Raw genomic sequence first — 18,987 nt, forward strand, 5'->3', positions numbered from 1 at the left:
CGATCTCACCCCAAAAAAACCCATTTCATAGATAATATTGGTCGCAAAAGCCCACAGGTCAAAGTTTCGGTCGATTGGTGACCACCAGGAACGCTCTTCCATGATATATCGGAGTGATCTCTCAGTCTGTGGACATTTTTAAAATGCGCCTTAAAATCGATTCATACGCTTCCGCTTATTAAACTTTTTTGAGTTCGTTTAGCAGATTATTCTTAAAATGTATTTATAGTTTTGATTTAAAGCTTTCGTGACAGCAGGGATTCATATTCTTGGGTCTTTCGGTAAAGTCACGTAGAAGGGAAATAATAAAATAATACAAATATACAACAAAATTTTTTGTATACAAATATAAAACAATTAATTTTTTTATATTTGTATTATTTGATTATTTTCCTTCTACGTCACTTTACCGAAAGAACCAAGAAATGTATTTATAGTATTATATTTATGCCGAGTGTCTGCTGCTACTGTTGTCCTGTACAGCGCTTTGAGATCCTTGATGAAAACCAGCTATTATAAATGGAATTACTATTATTATGACTAACCACTAATAGGGTGGTGTTCAACTCAAATCACCGTTTACTCGGCGGCGCGATAACGTCGCTCCGGCGCGGTGACGTCACTCCGGCACGACGGACTTTTCTCGGTTGCGTGGTGACGTCAACGCGCTGGAGGTGGGGCGGTAGTGGGCGGGGACGATGACGTCATTGCTCACGTCCGGCCCCCCGCCCCCTCCCGCAGTTGGCACAAAAAAGATGGTGGCTGCAAGTGGCGACTCGACGGAGCTCGGTTCGGTGCGCCACTGAGAAGAAGGAAAATAAAACCTCGGACGAAGTCTTCACCTCTCCACCACCACCACCAACCAACCAAATCACCACCCTCCAACCTCGTTGGCGCCGCGACTGAAGGAGCGAACTTAAATGCCCGATGCAGTAAAGAGGAGAGAAGCGCGCGTCGTTTACAGAGGCGGCTCGGAGGATCGCAAAGGTGGGCCGCCCTCTCGCGTGTGTGCGGCTGTTGTTGTCTTCTTGTGTGGAAGGTGGTGGTGGTGATGGTGGTGGTGGCCGTGGCTGGTGACCGTGGTGGTGGTGGCCGTGGCTGGTGGCCGTGGTGGTGGTGGTGGTGGCTGGTGGCCGTGGTGGTGGTGGCCGTGGTGGTGATGGTGGTGGTGGCCGTGGCTGGTGACCGTGGTGGTGGTGGTGGTGACCGTGGTGGTGGTGGTGGCCGTGGCTGGTGACCGTGGTGGTGGTGACGGTGGTGACCGTGGTAGTGTGGTGGTGGTGACGGTGGTGGTGGTAACCGTGGTGGTGGTGGTGGTGACCGTGGTGGTGGTGGTGGTGACCGTGGTGGTGGTGGTGGTGACCGTGGTGGTTGTGGTGACCGTGGTGGTGGTAACCGTGGTGGTGGTGGTGACCGTGGTGGTGGTGGTGGTGGTAACCGTGGTGGTGGTGGTGGTAACCGTGGTGGTGGTGGTCGTGGTGGTGGTGGTGGTGGTGGCGCCTCACGCTCAGGCCTGGTGTGTGTCGCATGAGTCTCCCCCCCCCATCCCGAACGTTTTAATAATTGCTCGTCTCTCTTAACAGTTACTAACAGTACGAATGTTGACGGCGTACCGCTTTACACGCGTGATGATGATGTCTCCTTAATGATGATGATAATATACGACTGGCGAATTGCCCGATGATGCTGGATGCAATTTCCAGCGAAACGTCGTACAACTCAAAAAAATTGTAAATGTTGTGGTTTCACGCTTCAACACACCGGTGGGCTAAAGCAGTGAACTATTTTGTCTTTTGTCAACGTGACGCTTTTTTGCTGATTGGCCGTGTCGGGTGGTGGAGGGTTACGACACATTTATAAATAACGCGATCTAACCTAAAAACGTTGATTATGAACGCGCTGTTATTACAGCGGTGGCCGGTACCAACCCAAGATCCACACTGTCTCTTAAATTTTATCGCTACGAATAATTGTGCTACTAATGTTATTAATTCGCCTGCAGTGGTAATTGGACCGCAGCAAATGGTACTTCACATTGTTATTACTGGTAGTGGGACCAACACTCCCTTTCAGCACCATCAGCCCCCTCTTGCTCTCACTGCTAATTGCATTAATAATACTAATACCGTACTTAATATTAATACAGCTATTCACAATATTACCATTACACAATTTCTATCGATGCCACCACTACCTACTACTACCAGCACCACCACAACACGACCATTATTACCGTATACATCATATCTGATGATCAGCAAACATTGTACATCATCACTAATGTACACCATTTTCGTGAGTGCCATCGTCACATCTAACATTCAGTATTATTACAATACTACTACATGCCACGACTGAACCTATACAATTATACAGGAACAGTTAATTTGTCACTACACTGCTTGATATTCTCCCCCACACCATGCGGTTTGTGGGGGGCTCTATCTAAAAAATAACGTGCAGTTCTTGCACCGTTAAATTGTTCTCATGCAGGTGAAGGGGGCCCATGTATATAGAGACATCATTGTCTCTGTGTGGAACGGCCTATCCTTATCACGCCTCGCGTCCACTTTGCTGGGTTTTATAACCAAATAACCCTCGCTGCGCCCAAGTCTCATCGGATATCAAAAGTGTGTTCTTGGGATGGCATGGATGACCACCAGGGCTTGCCAGGTGTTGTAGGCGTAATGCTGCGAGGTGGCCGGAGGATATGGCGGTGCTCAATCACAGCCCCCTTCGAGTGTGTAGTGCGTTTTCCTCTGGTTTCTGCGGTTTAACCCCACGAAGCCAAACGCCGATTGTGTGGGCTACGCATCCCAATGAAGTAGGACCCTCCTGAAAAAAAGCTTGCGCAGGGCTTTCTTTGGTAAATAATTGACATTCTTTCTAATTTGGTCCACGGACACCATACTTGAAGGTTTATAAATATGTACTGTGTAACTATTTACTATTAAGGGGGGAAACATGGCAAAATGAACTGCGCAATGATTAGTATAACTGTCGTGGGTTTCGTCATCGGTAGCTATAATCAATCCACTTCTGGATGAATGCCTCCCCACGCCGTCACCATATAGCATGGTCCTGCAATGTAACATTCCACCTTGCACCTGTACACGAGTTTATTTCAGTGCCCCATTTCCACGGGGGATGTCCTTTCAAGCACGTTTCCTCCCTGAGCTGCCTCTCCACTGGTTTTCAAAGCAGTAGTATTTCACACCACATCTCAACATTGTCTTACATTGCCTGTCATATCCATATGCGATTTACCTGACAGCAGGTGTCGGTGGAGATCTTTGCTCGTAAAACAATTACTTATTGTGTACGAACAACGTTGGTCTAGTGGACAGTGACTGCCATTATAAGGCGGAATTTCTACAATAGAGACATTGAGTTTTAATGAGAATAGTGATAATAACGCCCTCATTTATCTGGGAAAGTTTTACGAAGACCTCAAAGATGGTTTTGGAAAATGTCCTGCTTTGGGATGTATGTTTATGGTAGTTGGTATTCAGAAACAAATCGGAGTAGCTATAGAAAAAAAACACCTACGTATGCAAAGGGATAACACTCACATCTCCCAACAGATTCAAGGATCCAATTTTCTGCTGCCATCTCTCTGCCATCTCACAATAGTCTTATCATTGTTGGAAATATAGTCAACCTCCTATTTAATTATCTTGGTTCCTGGTTTACTGTTAAGACGCAAGTGAAAACAATCGCAATGTATTCCCTGACATGAGTGAATAGACTTGTCATTTTACAAACATGAATTATTTACCTTCAACAACCACGACTGTATTACAGTAGCATCCGACATAACTATACCAGTACTGTAATTTAATGGAATACGTCAAATACAGCTTATTTCTGTTCAGAACGCATTCCCTGCTTGATAAATACATTTTATGACAATATAAAGGGCAAATAAATATTGTAATTCTTTTTTACGAGGAGGATACGTTTTTTTGGAAGGACGTAAACATTTGTATTCCAAGCAATCTTCCAATCAATTCTTAATCTTACAAATGGCACTCGAGGGTGGAGCAGTAATATGGAGGTTGTCTTGCTCTACAATATACAGTACCAAGCGACCTAATCTTGATTCATAGCCACTGCTAACAACCGTGGCATTTGATATATTTCGCAGTTCTTGGCTCTCTCCTCCACTCTCCCTTCACCAATCCTCACTGACCAGCGTGGTGAAGTATGGTCAAACAACCCTTATGACCTACATGGAATGAGCAGGCCTTCATCCAGTAATTGACAATGAACTTTCAATTATTCTGTATTTAAATATAACAATTTCATAATAAAAGTTAATTGTTAACCAAGTAATTTATTGGTGTCCTTAATACAAGGCCATCCACTCCCAACTGTCTACAGACATTAACCTTGGCTTGTATAAAAAAAGAGAATATATTTTAAACTGCATTGCAAATACTGATCAGGGTTCCATACTTAAGATAACAGACTGTATGACCCTCCAAAGAAAAAAACCCCTAAAACATTTGTTTAGGCTGGCATTCACAGATGAAAACTAAATTCATGGTACAAAATGTATGGTCGTAGATTAAAAATTATTATTTTAATTGCGTGGGTTTTAAAATTTGTTTTAAGGAAGGTTCCTTTAAATAAATAAAGTTATTTTTGATTGATGCCCTGTATGCGAGTGGTCCGCTGCAGTGTGCCCCCATGGACTGTAATAGACACAAGGGCAGGGGAGGAATTTTGGATGAACTGCTGTATATGGGGCCCATGACCAAATCATCCGGAATGTGCCCGATCATGTCACACCTCTAAAGCGAAATAGGGTTGTGAGCCGGGATAGTGCTTGGATGGGCCACTACCAACATATACAACAGGTGGTATAGGCTACTGGCGGTGATATATTGTGGGCAGCAGAGTGCAGTGCAGTAAATGCCATTGTTGTACCGTATGTGTCCTCACATCTATGATAACTGCTACCACCAACCCACACTGATCAGCAGTGGGTTAACAAAGTGGCTCTATATATTTAATGTATATGGGATCGAAGATTAGAAATGAAAAAAAATCTCAGGGCGACATCTGCCTCCATTGTGGAAGTCATGTTATGTGATTAGTGTCATCCGTGTGAAGGCTAGAAATGTATAAAAGAGATAAAGGCATTAATATTAAGGCGTAAGGATATTCCTCCTTGCCATCCAATTAATTGGTACGATTCAGGGTTGCAATTGAATTGTTGGCCTATTGCAGGTGATATATAAGTTTTGGCGATGTCGCCTGTGATACGTACAAATCAGTGCTCTGCGTCACACACATTACAACTGACATTGATGTTGTGGTAATTAAATGTTAAGCAGGTAATAGTGATTTACAGCCCTTTTTCAATCCACTGCTGGATGATGGCCTTCTCATGCCTTGTCGCTCATTGAGGTTGGTCCACCATGCTTTACCATGCTGATCAATGCAAGTTGGTGAAGGGAGGGGGATGCTTAGGACCGGTTCAGATATTATTCGCCACCGATGTGAACCATGGCCATGAATTGAACTCTGATCGCTGGGTTCATAATGCAGTGTGCCAACCACTGTCCCCGCAACTTCACCCCTATTGTTCTATGCACGAGGAGCATTTCACTTCAAAGATGCATTTCTATATTTAATCTTTATTTTGAGCAACGTGCATTGGAATGCATGTCTCATATTTATATGGTTTTTCTGTTCGAGTGAGTAAACTTTAATTTATAGTGTTTCTGAACGCATGAATTGAATCTTAATAATTTTGAAGGTGCCTTAGTTTGTTGGCCTGTGTGCGGATAGATTATTTGATATGTGCTTGCATGCGTACACAAGTCAAGTGACTGCTCGTGACTGTGTAGTACTCCGTTATGTACAGACACTTATATATGAAGCAGTAATACAAATTATGTAAAAGTGTCTGCCAGACGTGGTGGGATGACTCGTATAGATAAAGGAAAACAATTGCGTCTGATTCTACGCCCTTGCTAATTATTCTTAAAGCCGCTCATAAAGACTTGTTTAATTTTAATAACACCGTTTAAACTAATTCCATTAGAACGGTTATAACAGCATTATAATTATTCATACATCATTCAAATGAATTGCGTAATGTTTCATATTACACGGTAGTTGCACTTCTATAAAATTTATGAGAGCTCATAAAATACTTTCAGGCCTGGTCCCCTTGTACAACAATTTATTTTCCAGCTTGGCAATCAGAGCCAGTGTCACCATGAATTTCACTGCATTGCTGTTCTGTTTTTTGTTCACACCCGTTTTTTGTCATTGCTGCTTGTGGTGTTATGCATCATTATTACGAGTGACAGCGTGGCAGAGGTGTGCATTAACATGGTCCTCCCGTTTTATGGGACAGCCAGTAATGACTATGGGTTTTACACTGGCGGTATGCTAAAATTAATGCAGAAAAAGTCAACCTTGATGAATAGCCGCAATGAGCACTTTCTGTCTTTATAAAAAATAACCTAAGGTCAATGTTGCCTCCAACCCTATTCTTTGTCAAATGACAGGCAGCAGATTTTAGCCACTGGTGGTTCCTCTACCTGTGCGTTTCCACAACCACTTCACACTATGCTGGAGCCTATATTTTGGTGACCGAGAACAATCATGGGCCGCCACAGCATGCAGACTATCGGTCTCCATGCCAGAAGCATGAATGAGAGAGTTAGTGGTCTCACTTCCACCTCCTGCTGTGTTCCCTCCATTCCTCCTGCTTTCTGCATGACCACCCCTGCCCTCATCCTAGCTGCTGTGGCCTGGTGTCTCACCTGGGCAGGGGGTGTGCTTTTGTTGGGTAGGGATCACGCTGAAGTTAGGGTGGTGGTAATGGTTGGAATGCGGTGTTTAAAAATGTATTTGTAGTCCACAACATGTCCTCCTCATGGCATGTTGGTAGTGGGGGTTGTTTGACCATACTTCACTGTGCTGGTTAGTGTGGGTTGGTGAATTAGGGGAGAGGGTGGTAGAACTGGTTTAAATATAACTCGCCACTAACGTTAGCTATGGCCACAAATATAAGGTCACTGGGTTTGTAGTACACCGAACAAACCAGTGCACCACTGCTCTGCGCCAGTGTTGCAAAACGTAGTCACAAAAATAATGTAATGTTGGTTGGCTTTGCGTTTGTTAAGTGAAAACTTCTTTTAACTTTTGCTGTGTTTTAAAACACACATGGCCAAGTGGTTGAGCGAGGTGCGAGATATTACAATGTCGCATTTCTCTGCCAAGGTGACCCCATAATGTCAAGACCAGTTCTATGGTTCTCCTGACTAAGAGGTGCCATCACTCTGGCAAGGAATCTCTTGGACCACAGTTCTGACTTGCTTATGAAATGAGGCTGCTTCAAAAACTTAGCCCAAAAACCGCTAGTTTCTGGAATCCACTTAATGCACCATGATAATGAGCTATAATTCCTTTTGACACGATGGTGTGAAAAGTGACCTTGGAAAAAACAAGCCGGTGAAAATCTATATTCCTGCCAACTTGTGATATGGCCATGACTCCTTATCCTACTACCTTCAGCTCAAGGCACACATACACCATATAAATTGCCATTGCAAGTGCTTTTAGCGAGTGTGGATCATCTATTCCAGCTGGCATCGCATACATTGTCCGTGTGTGTGAGGCAGTTGTAGAGATAGCACCACACATGTCTAGCCTCATTCCTCATCATACTGTGGATGTTCAAGAGCCGAATTTCAGTCGACACTGAACTTAGGCTGGGTCAGCCTAAGAGTGGCCCTGGACTGGAACATCTATCAAATTATGCATGGTATAAATCGCAACAAGTGGCCTGATTAATGAGGGGAGAATTCTCTGTCTTTGTGAAAGGTTTATGCAGTGAAGGCTATTCACAGTCACCATGTTGTTGCTCATTCTGCTTATTTGTGTGTCTTTCATGAGGAATGGGTGGATCGCATAATATGCGATGCAGTGGAAGCCAATCCCAATTAAAATGTAGTGGATGTGGATGATGCCACAGAGGCATGGCGTAATTCCTACTCATGAATGTGGAGCCAACCAATTGAGTCCTTATTCGCCCCTTTCCCACCTCTGCAAATCTATCCAACAGTGTGTTGATGTCCACCTGCGAAGTTCTGGACAGCCTCACGTTGTTGCTAAATCCCCTCTGCAACTTCTCAAGGGGTTTCTGAAATCTGCAGCTGCAGTGGAGCACAGATGTTCTCCCTTCACATATTACACACGTGTCTCAAGGTCAAGGTCGAGTTGTTGGGCCTATGACTCCCCACCATTGCAACTTTCTATCAGACCCAACAGCTTTGCACACGAGGTTCCTACACCTCCTAATGCACGTTGCACAGTTGGTAATGGAGCTCCCAGGATTGCCTTTCCAGTGTCCTCTAATCTGGCTTAATGTTTCCTCTTGCTTGCCCATCTTTCGTTGCTACTCCAGCGCCTATCAAGGCAGCTTGCCCTTCTTCAGCTTGCCCTTCTTCAGCCTGCATGTCATCATGATTTAGTGTTACACCAGAAGGAAGGATTTTTATGCTCTGACTGAACCAAACATTTGGCCAGATTATACTCGGAGCGAACCAACTGAAGCAGAATAAAAACACGCATGGATACACATACAAATGCATATACAAAAACAACAACCTCCATTTGCTACTGAATGGTGTTGATGTCACCATGGTGCTTGGGCCATGCTAGGTTAACTTTTGAGGCGCCGTGACGTGGCCAAAGCTCGCTCACCAGAGGTCACGGAAAAGGCATAGATGTTTTAGGTTAACTGACCAAGGAAGACTGGTGAATGCGCAACCTGTACTCCTACCCGTCAGCTTGCTATGTTTTAGCAGCCTCGAGTTTGCTCTCCTTGGCTGCGAGCATCAAGCCTCTGCATCCGCTTATTGCTGAAGGACAACTTCTACATCCTTCAGTCCCACAATTGTTTATGTAGATTTATGACTTGGATAGCTGAATTAACACCACGCCAAGTACGCACTTGAGGCTGAGTCGACCTAGTGGAGGCCCAGGACTGTTTCATATAATCGCCCCTAGTGTTGATCGTGAGCGGAAATCGATCTCTAGTCGCTGGGTTTGAAGTGCAACGCATGCACCGCTGTGCTACCACACACCGTGCCGGTCTTTGGGAGTTTTTTTAACCATACTTCACCAACCTGCTAAGTGAGGGTTGGTGAGCTTTTAGTGTGTCGACACGCATATTCGTGCTACCGCAGTGTGTACCCACCCTGAGCCCTGCCCCCTAGATCCATTCACTTTCATTGTTATGCACGGAGTCATAATAGGTTAATTACCTGCGGGTATCAGAGCGAGGAAGAAAAACACGATTCCGGTTTACTAACATAGGGTTGGAACTGGCCGAATTTAACATTGTGTGCTCGTCTTTACAAAAAAGGGTTAAAAATTATTATTCTGTGGCAGCGGAGTAAATGGTATTCGTTAAAAGGTGAAAAAGAAAGTTTTACAAAAGGGACTTAATTTCAACCCTTTATTTAGATCGAAAACAATGTAACGCGTACTTTGATGTTTTTACTACCAAAACCTCTCGAAGGGCAAAATACTGCAGTGAAGATGAAGAGGAATGCGATGAGGGTGAACATCGGACGTAACCTCTTGATATCAGCGAAAGCGACACTTGTCACTTAACTCTGCTCCTGTGATTCAGATAAAAAAAATATATCGGTTTCTTCGCTTGGGTCGAGATATCCTTTCTTCGCCGTTGAATAAAATATTTTTTATAAAATATTTCTTTTCGTACTGAAAATTTGTAGGCATTAAAAATATAATGAATTGCGTGTATAGATTATTTCTAAATCATGTGGCGAGTCTGTTTTGTTAAATACTTGTGGCGTGAAGCAGTAGCACAGTTGTTAGAGCACTGTTCTAAACTGATCGCCCCTAGTTCGATACCTGGCCATATATAACACCGGTGGCCCATTCCTGCCCCCCCACCCAAGAAGATTGTCAAGTTTACAAAGATATTATTGATACATGCCAATGAATTGATCAAATTCAGATTTAAACAATAATTAATCAAACATCATCTATGGACTTACGGATGAAGGCAACCCCCAAGCTGCCGTCATCTCTCAGGGTCTCGTGATGTAACAATCCAATCTTTAAATCTGACACACACGAGATGATTTTATCGCTCCCTCACTGTGGACATCCTTTAATGCATATCCCACCCTTTGCTTGCCACTGTGGTTTGTCTTGACCACTGGCCATCATCCCTTATAATAATATTGCATGGCCTTTAATCACCTTTACAATCATCCACGGGTCGTCTTTAAAGCTACGAAACTCTACCTGCATACTTAACTCACGATACGTATTCCCGTGTTGAGCTGCTCCTACTGTCTAAAACTTTCCTATAAAGCATCCATATAACTATGCTTAATCGCACATTTTTAGTAAACTTACCTTCACTCTGCTGACCTACACTACAATAATGGTATTCTATCATCATACATGTATACCAGCAAAGAAGATGAAATGACTCCTTAATTCCAAACTACGCTGCCAAGATGCAGGGCTACATTGTGGGCTTCACAAGGCAGTACAGAAAAATCCATCATTGTACTGTACTGCTATGCTTCCACATATATGCTCCTGACCAGCGCTGTGAAGTAGGGTCAAATAACCCTGATAACCCCAATGGCATGGCCCTCATCCAGCAGTCGACTGACAAAAGGAGTGTACAGGTACATTTACATTTCGTAAAGATATAAGCTACTTTCCAATATCTTAGGCAAGCCTGTAAAATGTTCGTATTCTTTCGTGTCTATGAAAGTAAAAACTCTGGTTTTCCAGTTTTTGGAGACAAGGAAGCATGTAAGAGTCACAGAAGCTGGCTATGTTTTGAGTGGCTTTAGCCAAACTACCTCCAAAATGTTTACCAGCCTCAAGGATAGCCAGCAGTGGAATTACAGAGGGCTAGAAATAGTTTTTTTTTACAATTTAAAGTACCTGTGTTATTTTGCATCACAGTGCTTTTCGCATAGGTTTCCATGTAAAATTGAGTTTCTCTTTCCCCTGTTTACAGCCCTGAAGCCAGTGGTATGAGAAATTTCACATTCCTGTGGCAGGGCAAGTTAATGAATAGGACAACCGCTGTTGTACTTCCCCACAAAGAGGAGGTGTATTCATTTTATGGACCCCAGAGTGATGAAGGGCTGAGTTGACACCCGACCGGGATTTGAACTCTCGGCTTGCGCACTGTAACTGCTGTGCCACCCGTTGCTTAGGCGTTACCCTTAAAGTTGTCAATCTGACATCCGCTCTTTCCAACAAATTGTATTTTTCTGGCGAGAGTAAGATTGTCCTTAATTTTTTTTGGTTGGCATTGAACAAACTTGTTTAAAAATGTTATGCATTACGTTTCCCTTTATAATAATAACACTTATTTATAATGATACAGCGTAGGTTTCTGCAGTTGTGCTGTAGAGACCTATAATTAAGAATTATTTACAGTAGGTCGTCAATCTACTGCTGGATGAAAGCCTCTTCCCTGTGATGTGCTGTTCAAATAGGTTGCGTAACCATACTTACACAGGCTGATCAGCGTGGGTTTGTAAAGTTGGGGTCCTGGTCTAGTTTAAATGTTACTCATCACTAGTGCTAGCAGCTGTGTCTGGGAATTGAACAATGGGCTACTGGGTACGTAGCGCAGTACATTCGCCACTGCGCCACTTTTCCTAAAATTCCACTAAACGCCCCCCCACCCCAGATATTTGTATAGATATGTAAGCAGAGTGTGCTGATGGCTGCTGATACATATTTATGCCGCCAATGTCAAATGTGCTCTCAAGGCTGCATGAAGCCAGAAAACACATTTTAGTTTGGCTCACAGCCACAAGAAGATTTGTGGGACCAACAAGAACCTGGCGATCTGAGTTGGATTCCCGCTCATGGCCACCGCCAGTGATTATTATCTGAACTCGTTCTGGGCCTACCTTAGGTCAACTCGGCATCAAATGAGTACCTGGTGCGCAGTGTGCAAACATCACCACTCGGGAGACAAAGGCAGCCGGGCGTGGTTCTGGCCACCCACCCCCTCGTGTGATGTGCCAGCCTTCATACGTGCTCGCAAACAGCACGTGCCCCAACAGTCTGTTCAGGGCTACACAGGGGATCTTTTTCTTTGTAACAGGGGTGTCGTGATGTATTGACTCGATTAGTATCAAATATTAAGCTTACGACATTTCCATCTTATCGTTTATTTAACATAATGCGCCCATCATATATTGTTTACAATAAAATGCAATGTTAATGAAGAATTTTTAGATTGATTTTGAATTGTGGCTAGTGCACTACTACCATCATAGTCCTTTGATAATTGTAGGTTTGGAGGATGATGGTCCCGGTGCAGTGACATTGCCAAGCAATAAGACAATTTTTGCAAGTTACTAAAATTGAGCAACCACATGGCACCATAGTCCCCCGATTTGCAGAACATACTCTTTCGTGAAGCGTAGCACTTTCATGATAGCCTTGCACTAAAATAATAGTGCGAATACCGAATATACATACTACTTTATAAAGGGTTAATGTGTGACTATCCACTGGGGGCCACTATGGTTGGCTACATACGGTGAAAAAGAAGTACAGCAACCATACTAAATTCACCACAGTGTTAAAAAAGGAAGACATTCTTGGATCAAATCACAACCCTGAATTGTGACTTTTCATTCCATTGCGAGTGGAAATTATTCGGGGAGCAGGCAGTGGGGGGAGGGGGGGTTGGGGGGTGCTCTCGTGCGGCGGGGGGGGTCTCCCCTCGTGTGTACTGAGTGGTACAAATCCCAAATGTATGTCCTTATTAATTGATATATATATTTGTGTGTGTGCGTACGTGCCCTCAATGTCACCCCACAGGGGCGGCAGCATGGCAAGCTCATCAGACAGTGAAGAGGAGCCCTACTACCCCGACTCTGAGGACATGCAGGATGTGAGCCTCTCGCTCGGCGGCGGGGCCGAGTGGCCCGGCGCTATCGCGGCGTTGGAGGCAGGTGGGGAGGCCATGGATGTGGAGGAGTTGGCCGACAGGCCAGGCCTGGGGCTTTGTGGAGCGGTGCAGCAGCAGCAGCAGCACGAGCGATCGGTTTGGGAGCTCCCGGAGGAGCTCCTGGAGTACATCCTGGCATTCCTGTCTCCCTACCAGCAGCACAAGACGGCCGCACTTGTGTGCAAGCAGTGGCACCGCCTCATTAAAGGTTGGTCTGCTCAACGACCAGCAGCAACACCACGTTCTCCAGATAACACGCAATTTTTTTCCCCTCCTGTATTTTAAAGCAAGAGTTGGCGTAGTTGTTGTCTTATAATCCAGAGCGGGGGTGCCCAATCTGTTACAGACCAAGAGCAAAAAAGTACCCATGAGTTCTGCAAAGAGCCAAGTGTGTGTACATATATATAAACAGTTTTCGGCATTGGGAAACATCATTCTTTGCTCCTCTGATAATGTTCTCCATTATGCCCCTTCGATAGAGGGGTATGTGGTGGATTAAAGAGATGCATGTGGCTTGGGAGACGCCGTTTGGCCACCGCTGATCCAGCGGATACATTGTCTTCTGGAAGATGTGTAGTAATCGAATGTTTCACAATTATTTTCTGGATGACTTTTTTTTCCATTTGCAATGCAGAATTCCCTAAGGGCAGGGAACCACCACCAGCCAATCAGAATCATCTTGCTAATGATATCTATCCCCCCTTTTAAGTAGCACATTAATTTTCATCTTCTGTAAGATGGCTCTCCAATAGCAACGTTTTTTTCTAATTAACTTTAGAGTATTTTTCATTGAATTATAAGACACTTTAGCAAAATAAATACCACATTTTAGGGTGCATTATGCATTCGACATTGTGGCAACGCTGCGTAGGTTTTTGTTCGAGGTATAAAGAAACACGAGAGCAGACAGAAGGACAGAGATAAGGAGACAAAAAGATACAAATAAAGATCAGAGATTTGAGGGAACAGGAGGAAAGATGGGGGGGCGAATTGAGAGAGGCATGAACGGGAGATATGGGGAGGGATACCAGAAGAAAAGATGTAGAGATGTGGATAGCTAATCCAAAGGAGATGTATGTATATCGAACTTCCTTTGCACCGTACGTAGCCAAATTGTGTTAATCGGAGGTGCGGGGAAGGGCAACAAACTAAACACAACAAACTGTTCTCAAGAATCTTGATTTGAAGCTTTCGTGACTGCAGGAATGCATACTCTTTGGTTCTTTCGGTAAAGTCACGTAGGTAGAAAATGAAATAAATCACGACGTTTCGGGCGCAACACAAGCGTCTATCATCAGGTGGGAAAGGGTCACGAGCTCCTGTTGGAGGAACACTGATTTAGAGTTTAATTTCACGGTCGAATGGGTGTAATCAATGTGTGCTGTTCTGCTATAGCAGAACGTGCGGCACTGTGGGTGTGATGCGACTTTTATATTTATGTTGAACTTTTTTTGCACCGTATATCGGCAATCTTGCTTATTGGAGGTGTGGGACATGGTTCTTTGGTGTGATGCAATTCGGGTGTTCTCTTAAGTGTGGCGTGTGTTGTTGTTGTTGTCTGGCCTGATCATCTAACAGCAGGTGCGTGTTCGTGTGTGTGCATTGCAGGCGTTGCACGGCAGTGCTACCACGGGTTTATTCGAGCTGTGCAGGACGGACGCATTCAGTGGGAGAGTCGTACATACCCCTATCCCGGCACACCCATCACGCAGCGCTTCTCTCACAGTAAGAGTCGCGCATGCGCACACACATGCACAAACGTGATCATATTGTGTTGCTTGATCACAACTCTTGCCCACTGCTACTCGCACAGAATAATGTACACACCTGAAAAAGTTGTCCTGCATTTGCACATCTGTCACAGGTCTTTTCTTTCACGTAGTTCTTGTTTGGCAAAGATTACTTTCAAATGGCAGAGCGGGTAGGACAGTGCTGCCCTCTTGTGTGTGGACCATAGACCACTTAAAGGGATCTCGGACAAAGCTCTTATATCCGCTTCCGTGGGCCGTTCTCTAACACGAAGGGTTTCACTTCTGCGCGAGATATTCGAATGGATGCTTCGATGCTTGACATGACGTTGACAGCACAATCTTGATAGAATTTGGAGAAAGCATTTAAAAAATAATAAAAGTTACTTGCACTTGCTCAGATGATTTCACTTTATCACACCCATTACAGTGATTCTCCCACTGTAAGATGCACACACATGCATGTCATCTTACCTTACCACACTTATTCATACAGTGCTTCTGAGTATTATGCACATATTGCATTGTCTTATTTTGTCACACCTACCACCCGCTGCTTCTCACAGTAAGACGCACACACGGCATGACGTTGTCTTACTTCGTCACATCACACGGCACATGTCACACAAAACACCTGGTATGGGTCTGGAAGCAGATTCAAACAATATACTGTGACGCCCACTAAACAGCACAGATATGAGACTTCTTTCCCCCATCTATGCTTGAATAATCGAGTAATCGAACCATAAACGGGCAGAGTAATAATCGAAAGATTCAACACATTAATCAAAAACACTCTCCAAAGGATAAGTAGGTAACATTTCAGTCAGTAGTCCTTCCTCATAGCACTTAAAATTTGGATTTCCCCACTGTATTTGTTGGTATATAACCCTGAATAATGCCGACGTTTGTTTGTTAATGCAGGTGCTTGCTACTACGACACAAACCACTCCATGTACGTGTTTGGGGGCTGCACGCACAGCAGTTGTAACGCTGCCTTCAACGACCTCTGGCGGCTCGACCTCAACAGCAAGGAGTGGATCCGGCCGCTGGCCTCTGGTCAGTATCGTCATCTTTGTCTTGGACTACAGGTAGTCCCCGACTTACGATGGAGATGTGTTACGACGACCCCATCGTAAGTCGAAAATATCGTAAGTCGAAAATGGCCTAACTTACCCAGGAGTCTTAAAGAATGGTGATAATTTAGCAAAACAGAGCAATTTACAGTACCGTACTGTATAAACTATATGCGTACAGTACATCCCAGCAGCGTCCCAACGTACAGCGTCGTACCTCGCACGCTGCTGCATTTGCCTGCCACGCAAAATGTAAAATATTTTTCAATTTTGTCATATCGCTATCGCCATTGTAAGATCGAAATATCGTAAGTCGGACCATCGTAAGTCTTGGAATACCTGTATTCACTTTCGGTCATCGACTATTGTGGACCTGGCAGCCAAATGGTTCGTAGATGGGCGTTGATTCCTGCTTAGGGGAACGACCCAGCCCCAGCATTGCTGCATGGTCATAGAAATGACTTTCGCTTTATGGCATGTCACCAGTGCAAGTCCCGCAGAGTGACTAGCCACTGCCATAGGAATATGGAATGTCCACCTCGGGCTCAAGGCCATGTGATACCTGGTGTGGCGTGTAAACATCAGCACTGAGGAGACAGACAGTGGGTGTGGTGTTGGCCACCCACCCCCTCTTGAGCCGTGGCAGCCTCCATAAGAGCATGCGAACAGCACTTGCTTCCAAGTCTGTTAAAGGCTGTACGGGGGATCTTTGATGTTAGGGGTACCACAGTGACTTAAAGCTTTCGTGATTGCAGGAATTCATATTCTTGGGTCTTTCGGTAAAGTCGCGTAGATAACCTATCTACGCAACTTTATCGAAAGACCCAAGAATATGGTACCACAGTGGTGAGATGTTAATTACCTCACCTGGTATGTAGGAGGTCGTGGGTTCCATCCCGACCCTGACGCCTGTATATTTCGAGTTTGCATGTCCGTTTCCCCATGGTCGCGTGGAGCTGTTTCCAGGTCCTCCGGTTTTATTCCTCCAAATTTATATAAGTTTCCACGTAGTAAGCCAATTCGTCGAGCCATCACTTGTGGCCAGGTCTGAAAAAGAGCTGTATAGTTCAGTGGGCCTTACTGGTGAAATAAAATTTGTAAAAAGAAAATGTGGATACAATCAAAGGCGGAGCCAGGATTTTCAGGGAGGGGGGGGGCAACCCCTCCAGCAATGAAAAATGATAGTTGTTAGTAAGTAAGGACTTGTCCCTTATTCGACGCGTGTGCGGCAATGGCACGGCCATCGATCGAGGGTCGAATTAGAACCGTGTGTGATCGGCATCGCGCTCCCTGAAGGTATACCTTCAGGGAAGTCGTGTACTGTATACGCAACTGCGCATAATTCTGTGAGTCACTTATAACTGCTTTGCCGTTACTTATTGCCGATTATGCAATATTTGTGTTTGTGTGTGTACACCAGGCTCGTACCCGTCCCCCAAAGCGGGTGCCACGTTGGTGGTACATGGGGACCTGCTGGTTCTCTTTGGAGGATGGACACGGCCCAGCCCTTACCCGCTGCACCAGCCTGAACGATTCTTTGATGAGATCCACACCTACTCTCCCTCCAAGAACTGGTACAAGCTCGCAAAACCACGTTGGAACACTCACACATGTGCCCACAGCTGCCCTTATGCCTGCACCATGCTTGCACAATGCACAACACTTAAATCACACCTGTATCATACCTGTATCACACAGACACACACACAAACAAGCAACTTCATCAAATATGTACCATTCCCGTGCACCTGTATCCTGCCTGTATCCCGTGACTGCCACACTAACGTATAACACTATATAAGTCTTCATGAGATTTTCACTGGACATACATCGCTCGCGTACCAGACTAGAGCCATGTAGCTCTCGCTTGTCTAACCATACTTTGCTCCCTTCATAAATAGCAAACACTCAAGGATCAATCTCGCAAAAAGTCATCAGCTATGGGTTTTCCCGTGATAGTTGATACATGGTTGGTTCCGGATCGTAATTGTGAATTTTTGCTCGATGGTTTCCCCTTTCTAGTTAGATTTTTATTGCTATTTCTTTTATGCCTGATGATGATTGCTTGTGTTGCAATCGAAACGTCGCTATTATTTTAATTTATTATTTTATTTTTAGACGTGACTTCCCCTTTTTTCCCCTCGTCTTTTCTTCTTTTGTTCCCACTAGAATGTTGCATAATGTAGCTGGAATGACACAGAAAATGTTTCAGTTACTTTTTTTGTATTGTTGATTGACTTAAAATGAAATCGACCACTGTTGCAAAACATCATAATCCGGTGGAGCAGGTGACCGGTGTTGCTCTGTGTCCCATCTGGCGCAGGTGGAATTGCGTTGTGACTACACAGGGGCCACCGCCAATGGCCGGGCACTCGGCCTCTGTTATCGGCAATCAGATGATTGTTTTTGGAGGCTCCTTGGGATCCCGGCAAATGTGAGTCTTTGCATACATGTCACATGTGTATCAGGGCCAGTGTGTGTGGGGGGTATTGTTGAAGGCTAAGGATTAGGTTGGTGCACTGATTGGGTGCGGTACTATACCATGGACCGAGCGAACCTTAAGTTCATTTCCTAGCTCTAACATTGCTGGTGAGTGATATACATGAAGCAGTGCCCACTTCGTCATCCCACAAAGACCAAGCATGATGAAGTATGGCCAAACAACCCCAACCCCCCCCCATGATTTGCACAACATTGGGAAGGCATTCATTCAGCAGTGGCTTGACAAATGGCAAACACATTCCTGCGGAGGGAGCTGGTAGGAACGTTGGGTTACTCGGTCAATGGCCAGGGTCAACGGCAAATATGGCCGACTGTGAGGGCGGACACAAGCCGGCGTGAGTAGGTTAAACGTTGAGTTTTATAAGGGCACCACGGGGTGACCAGCCCCTCCCCACCCAGCCTCACCCCTCCCACCCAGCCCCTCCCCACCCTCCCCACCCAGCCCCTCCCCTCCCCACCCAGCCCCTCCCTGCACGACGGACACAATAATCCCGTGTGGGCTGGTGTAACCAGGAGGTTCCTACCAGTATAAACTATGTATATACAGAGCTTTGTTTTATCACTAGCCATGCACACAACTGGCGATCACAGTAGGGATCTGGAATGGGCCTTGACCTCTGCTGCTTTCCATTTTGCCTAAAACAAGTACTGTACC

General features: G+C 44.9%; 1 protein-coding gene across 1 annotated transcript in view; it reads left to right on the plus strand.

Moving 5' to 3' along the window:
* The first annotated feature begins 727 nt into the window (after window positions 1–727).
* FBXO42 (F-box protein 42) overlaps window positions 728–18,987 on the plus strand; it is a 29,700-nt gene continuing 11,440 nt past the window's right edge. The window contains exons 1-6 of the mRNA XM_078611418.1: window positions 728–987; window positions 12,877–13,214; window positions 14,615–14,731; window positions 15,679–15,813; window positions 17,251–17,404; window positions 18,154–18,264. Of these exons, the coding sequence (XP_078467544.1) occupies window positions 12,887–13,214; window positions 14,615–14,731; window positions 15,679–15,813; window positions 17,251–17,404; window positions 18,154–18,264 (845 nt within the window). The 5' untranslated portion in view covers window positions 728–987; window positions 12,877–12,886. The remainder of the gene's footprint in view (window positions 988–12,876; window positions 13,215–14,614; window positions 14,732–15,678; window positions 15,814–17,250; window positions 17,405–18,153; window positions 18,265–18,987) is intronic.

The sequence above is a fragment of the Lampetra planeri genome, chromosome 36, assembly GCF_965212315.1.
Source record: "Lampetra planeri chromosome 36, kcLamPlan1.2.h2, whole genome shotgun sequence".
In the NCBI taxonomy this organism is placed as follows: Eukaryota; Metazoa; Chordata; class Hyperoartia; order Petromyzontiformes; family Petromyzontidae; genus Lampetra; species Lampetra planeri.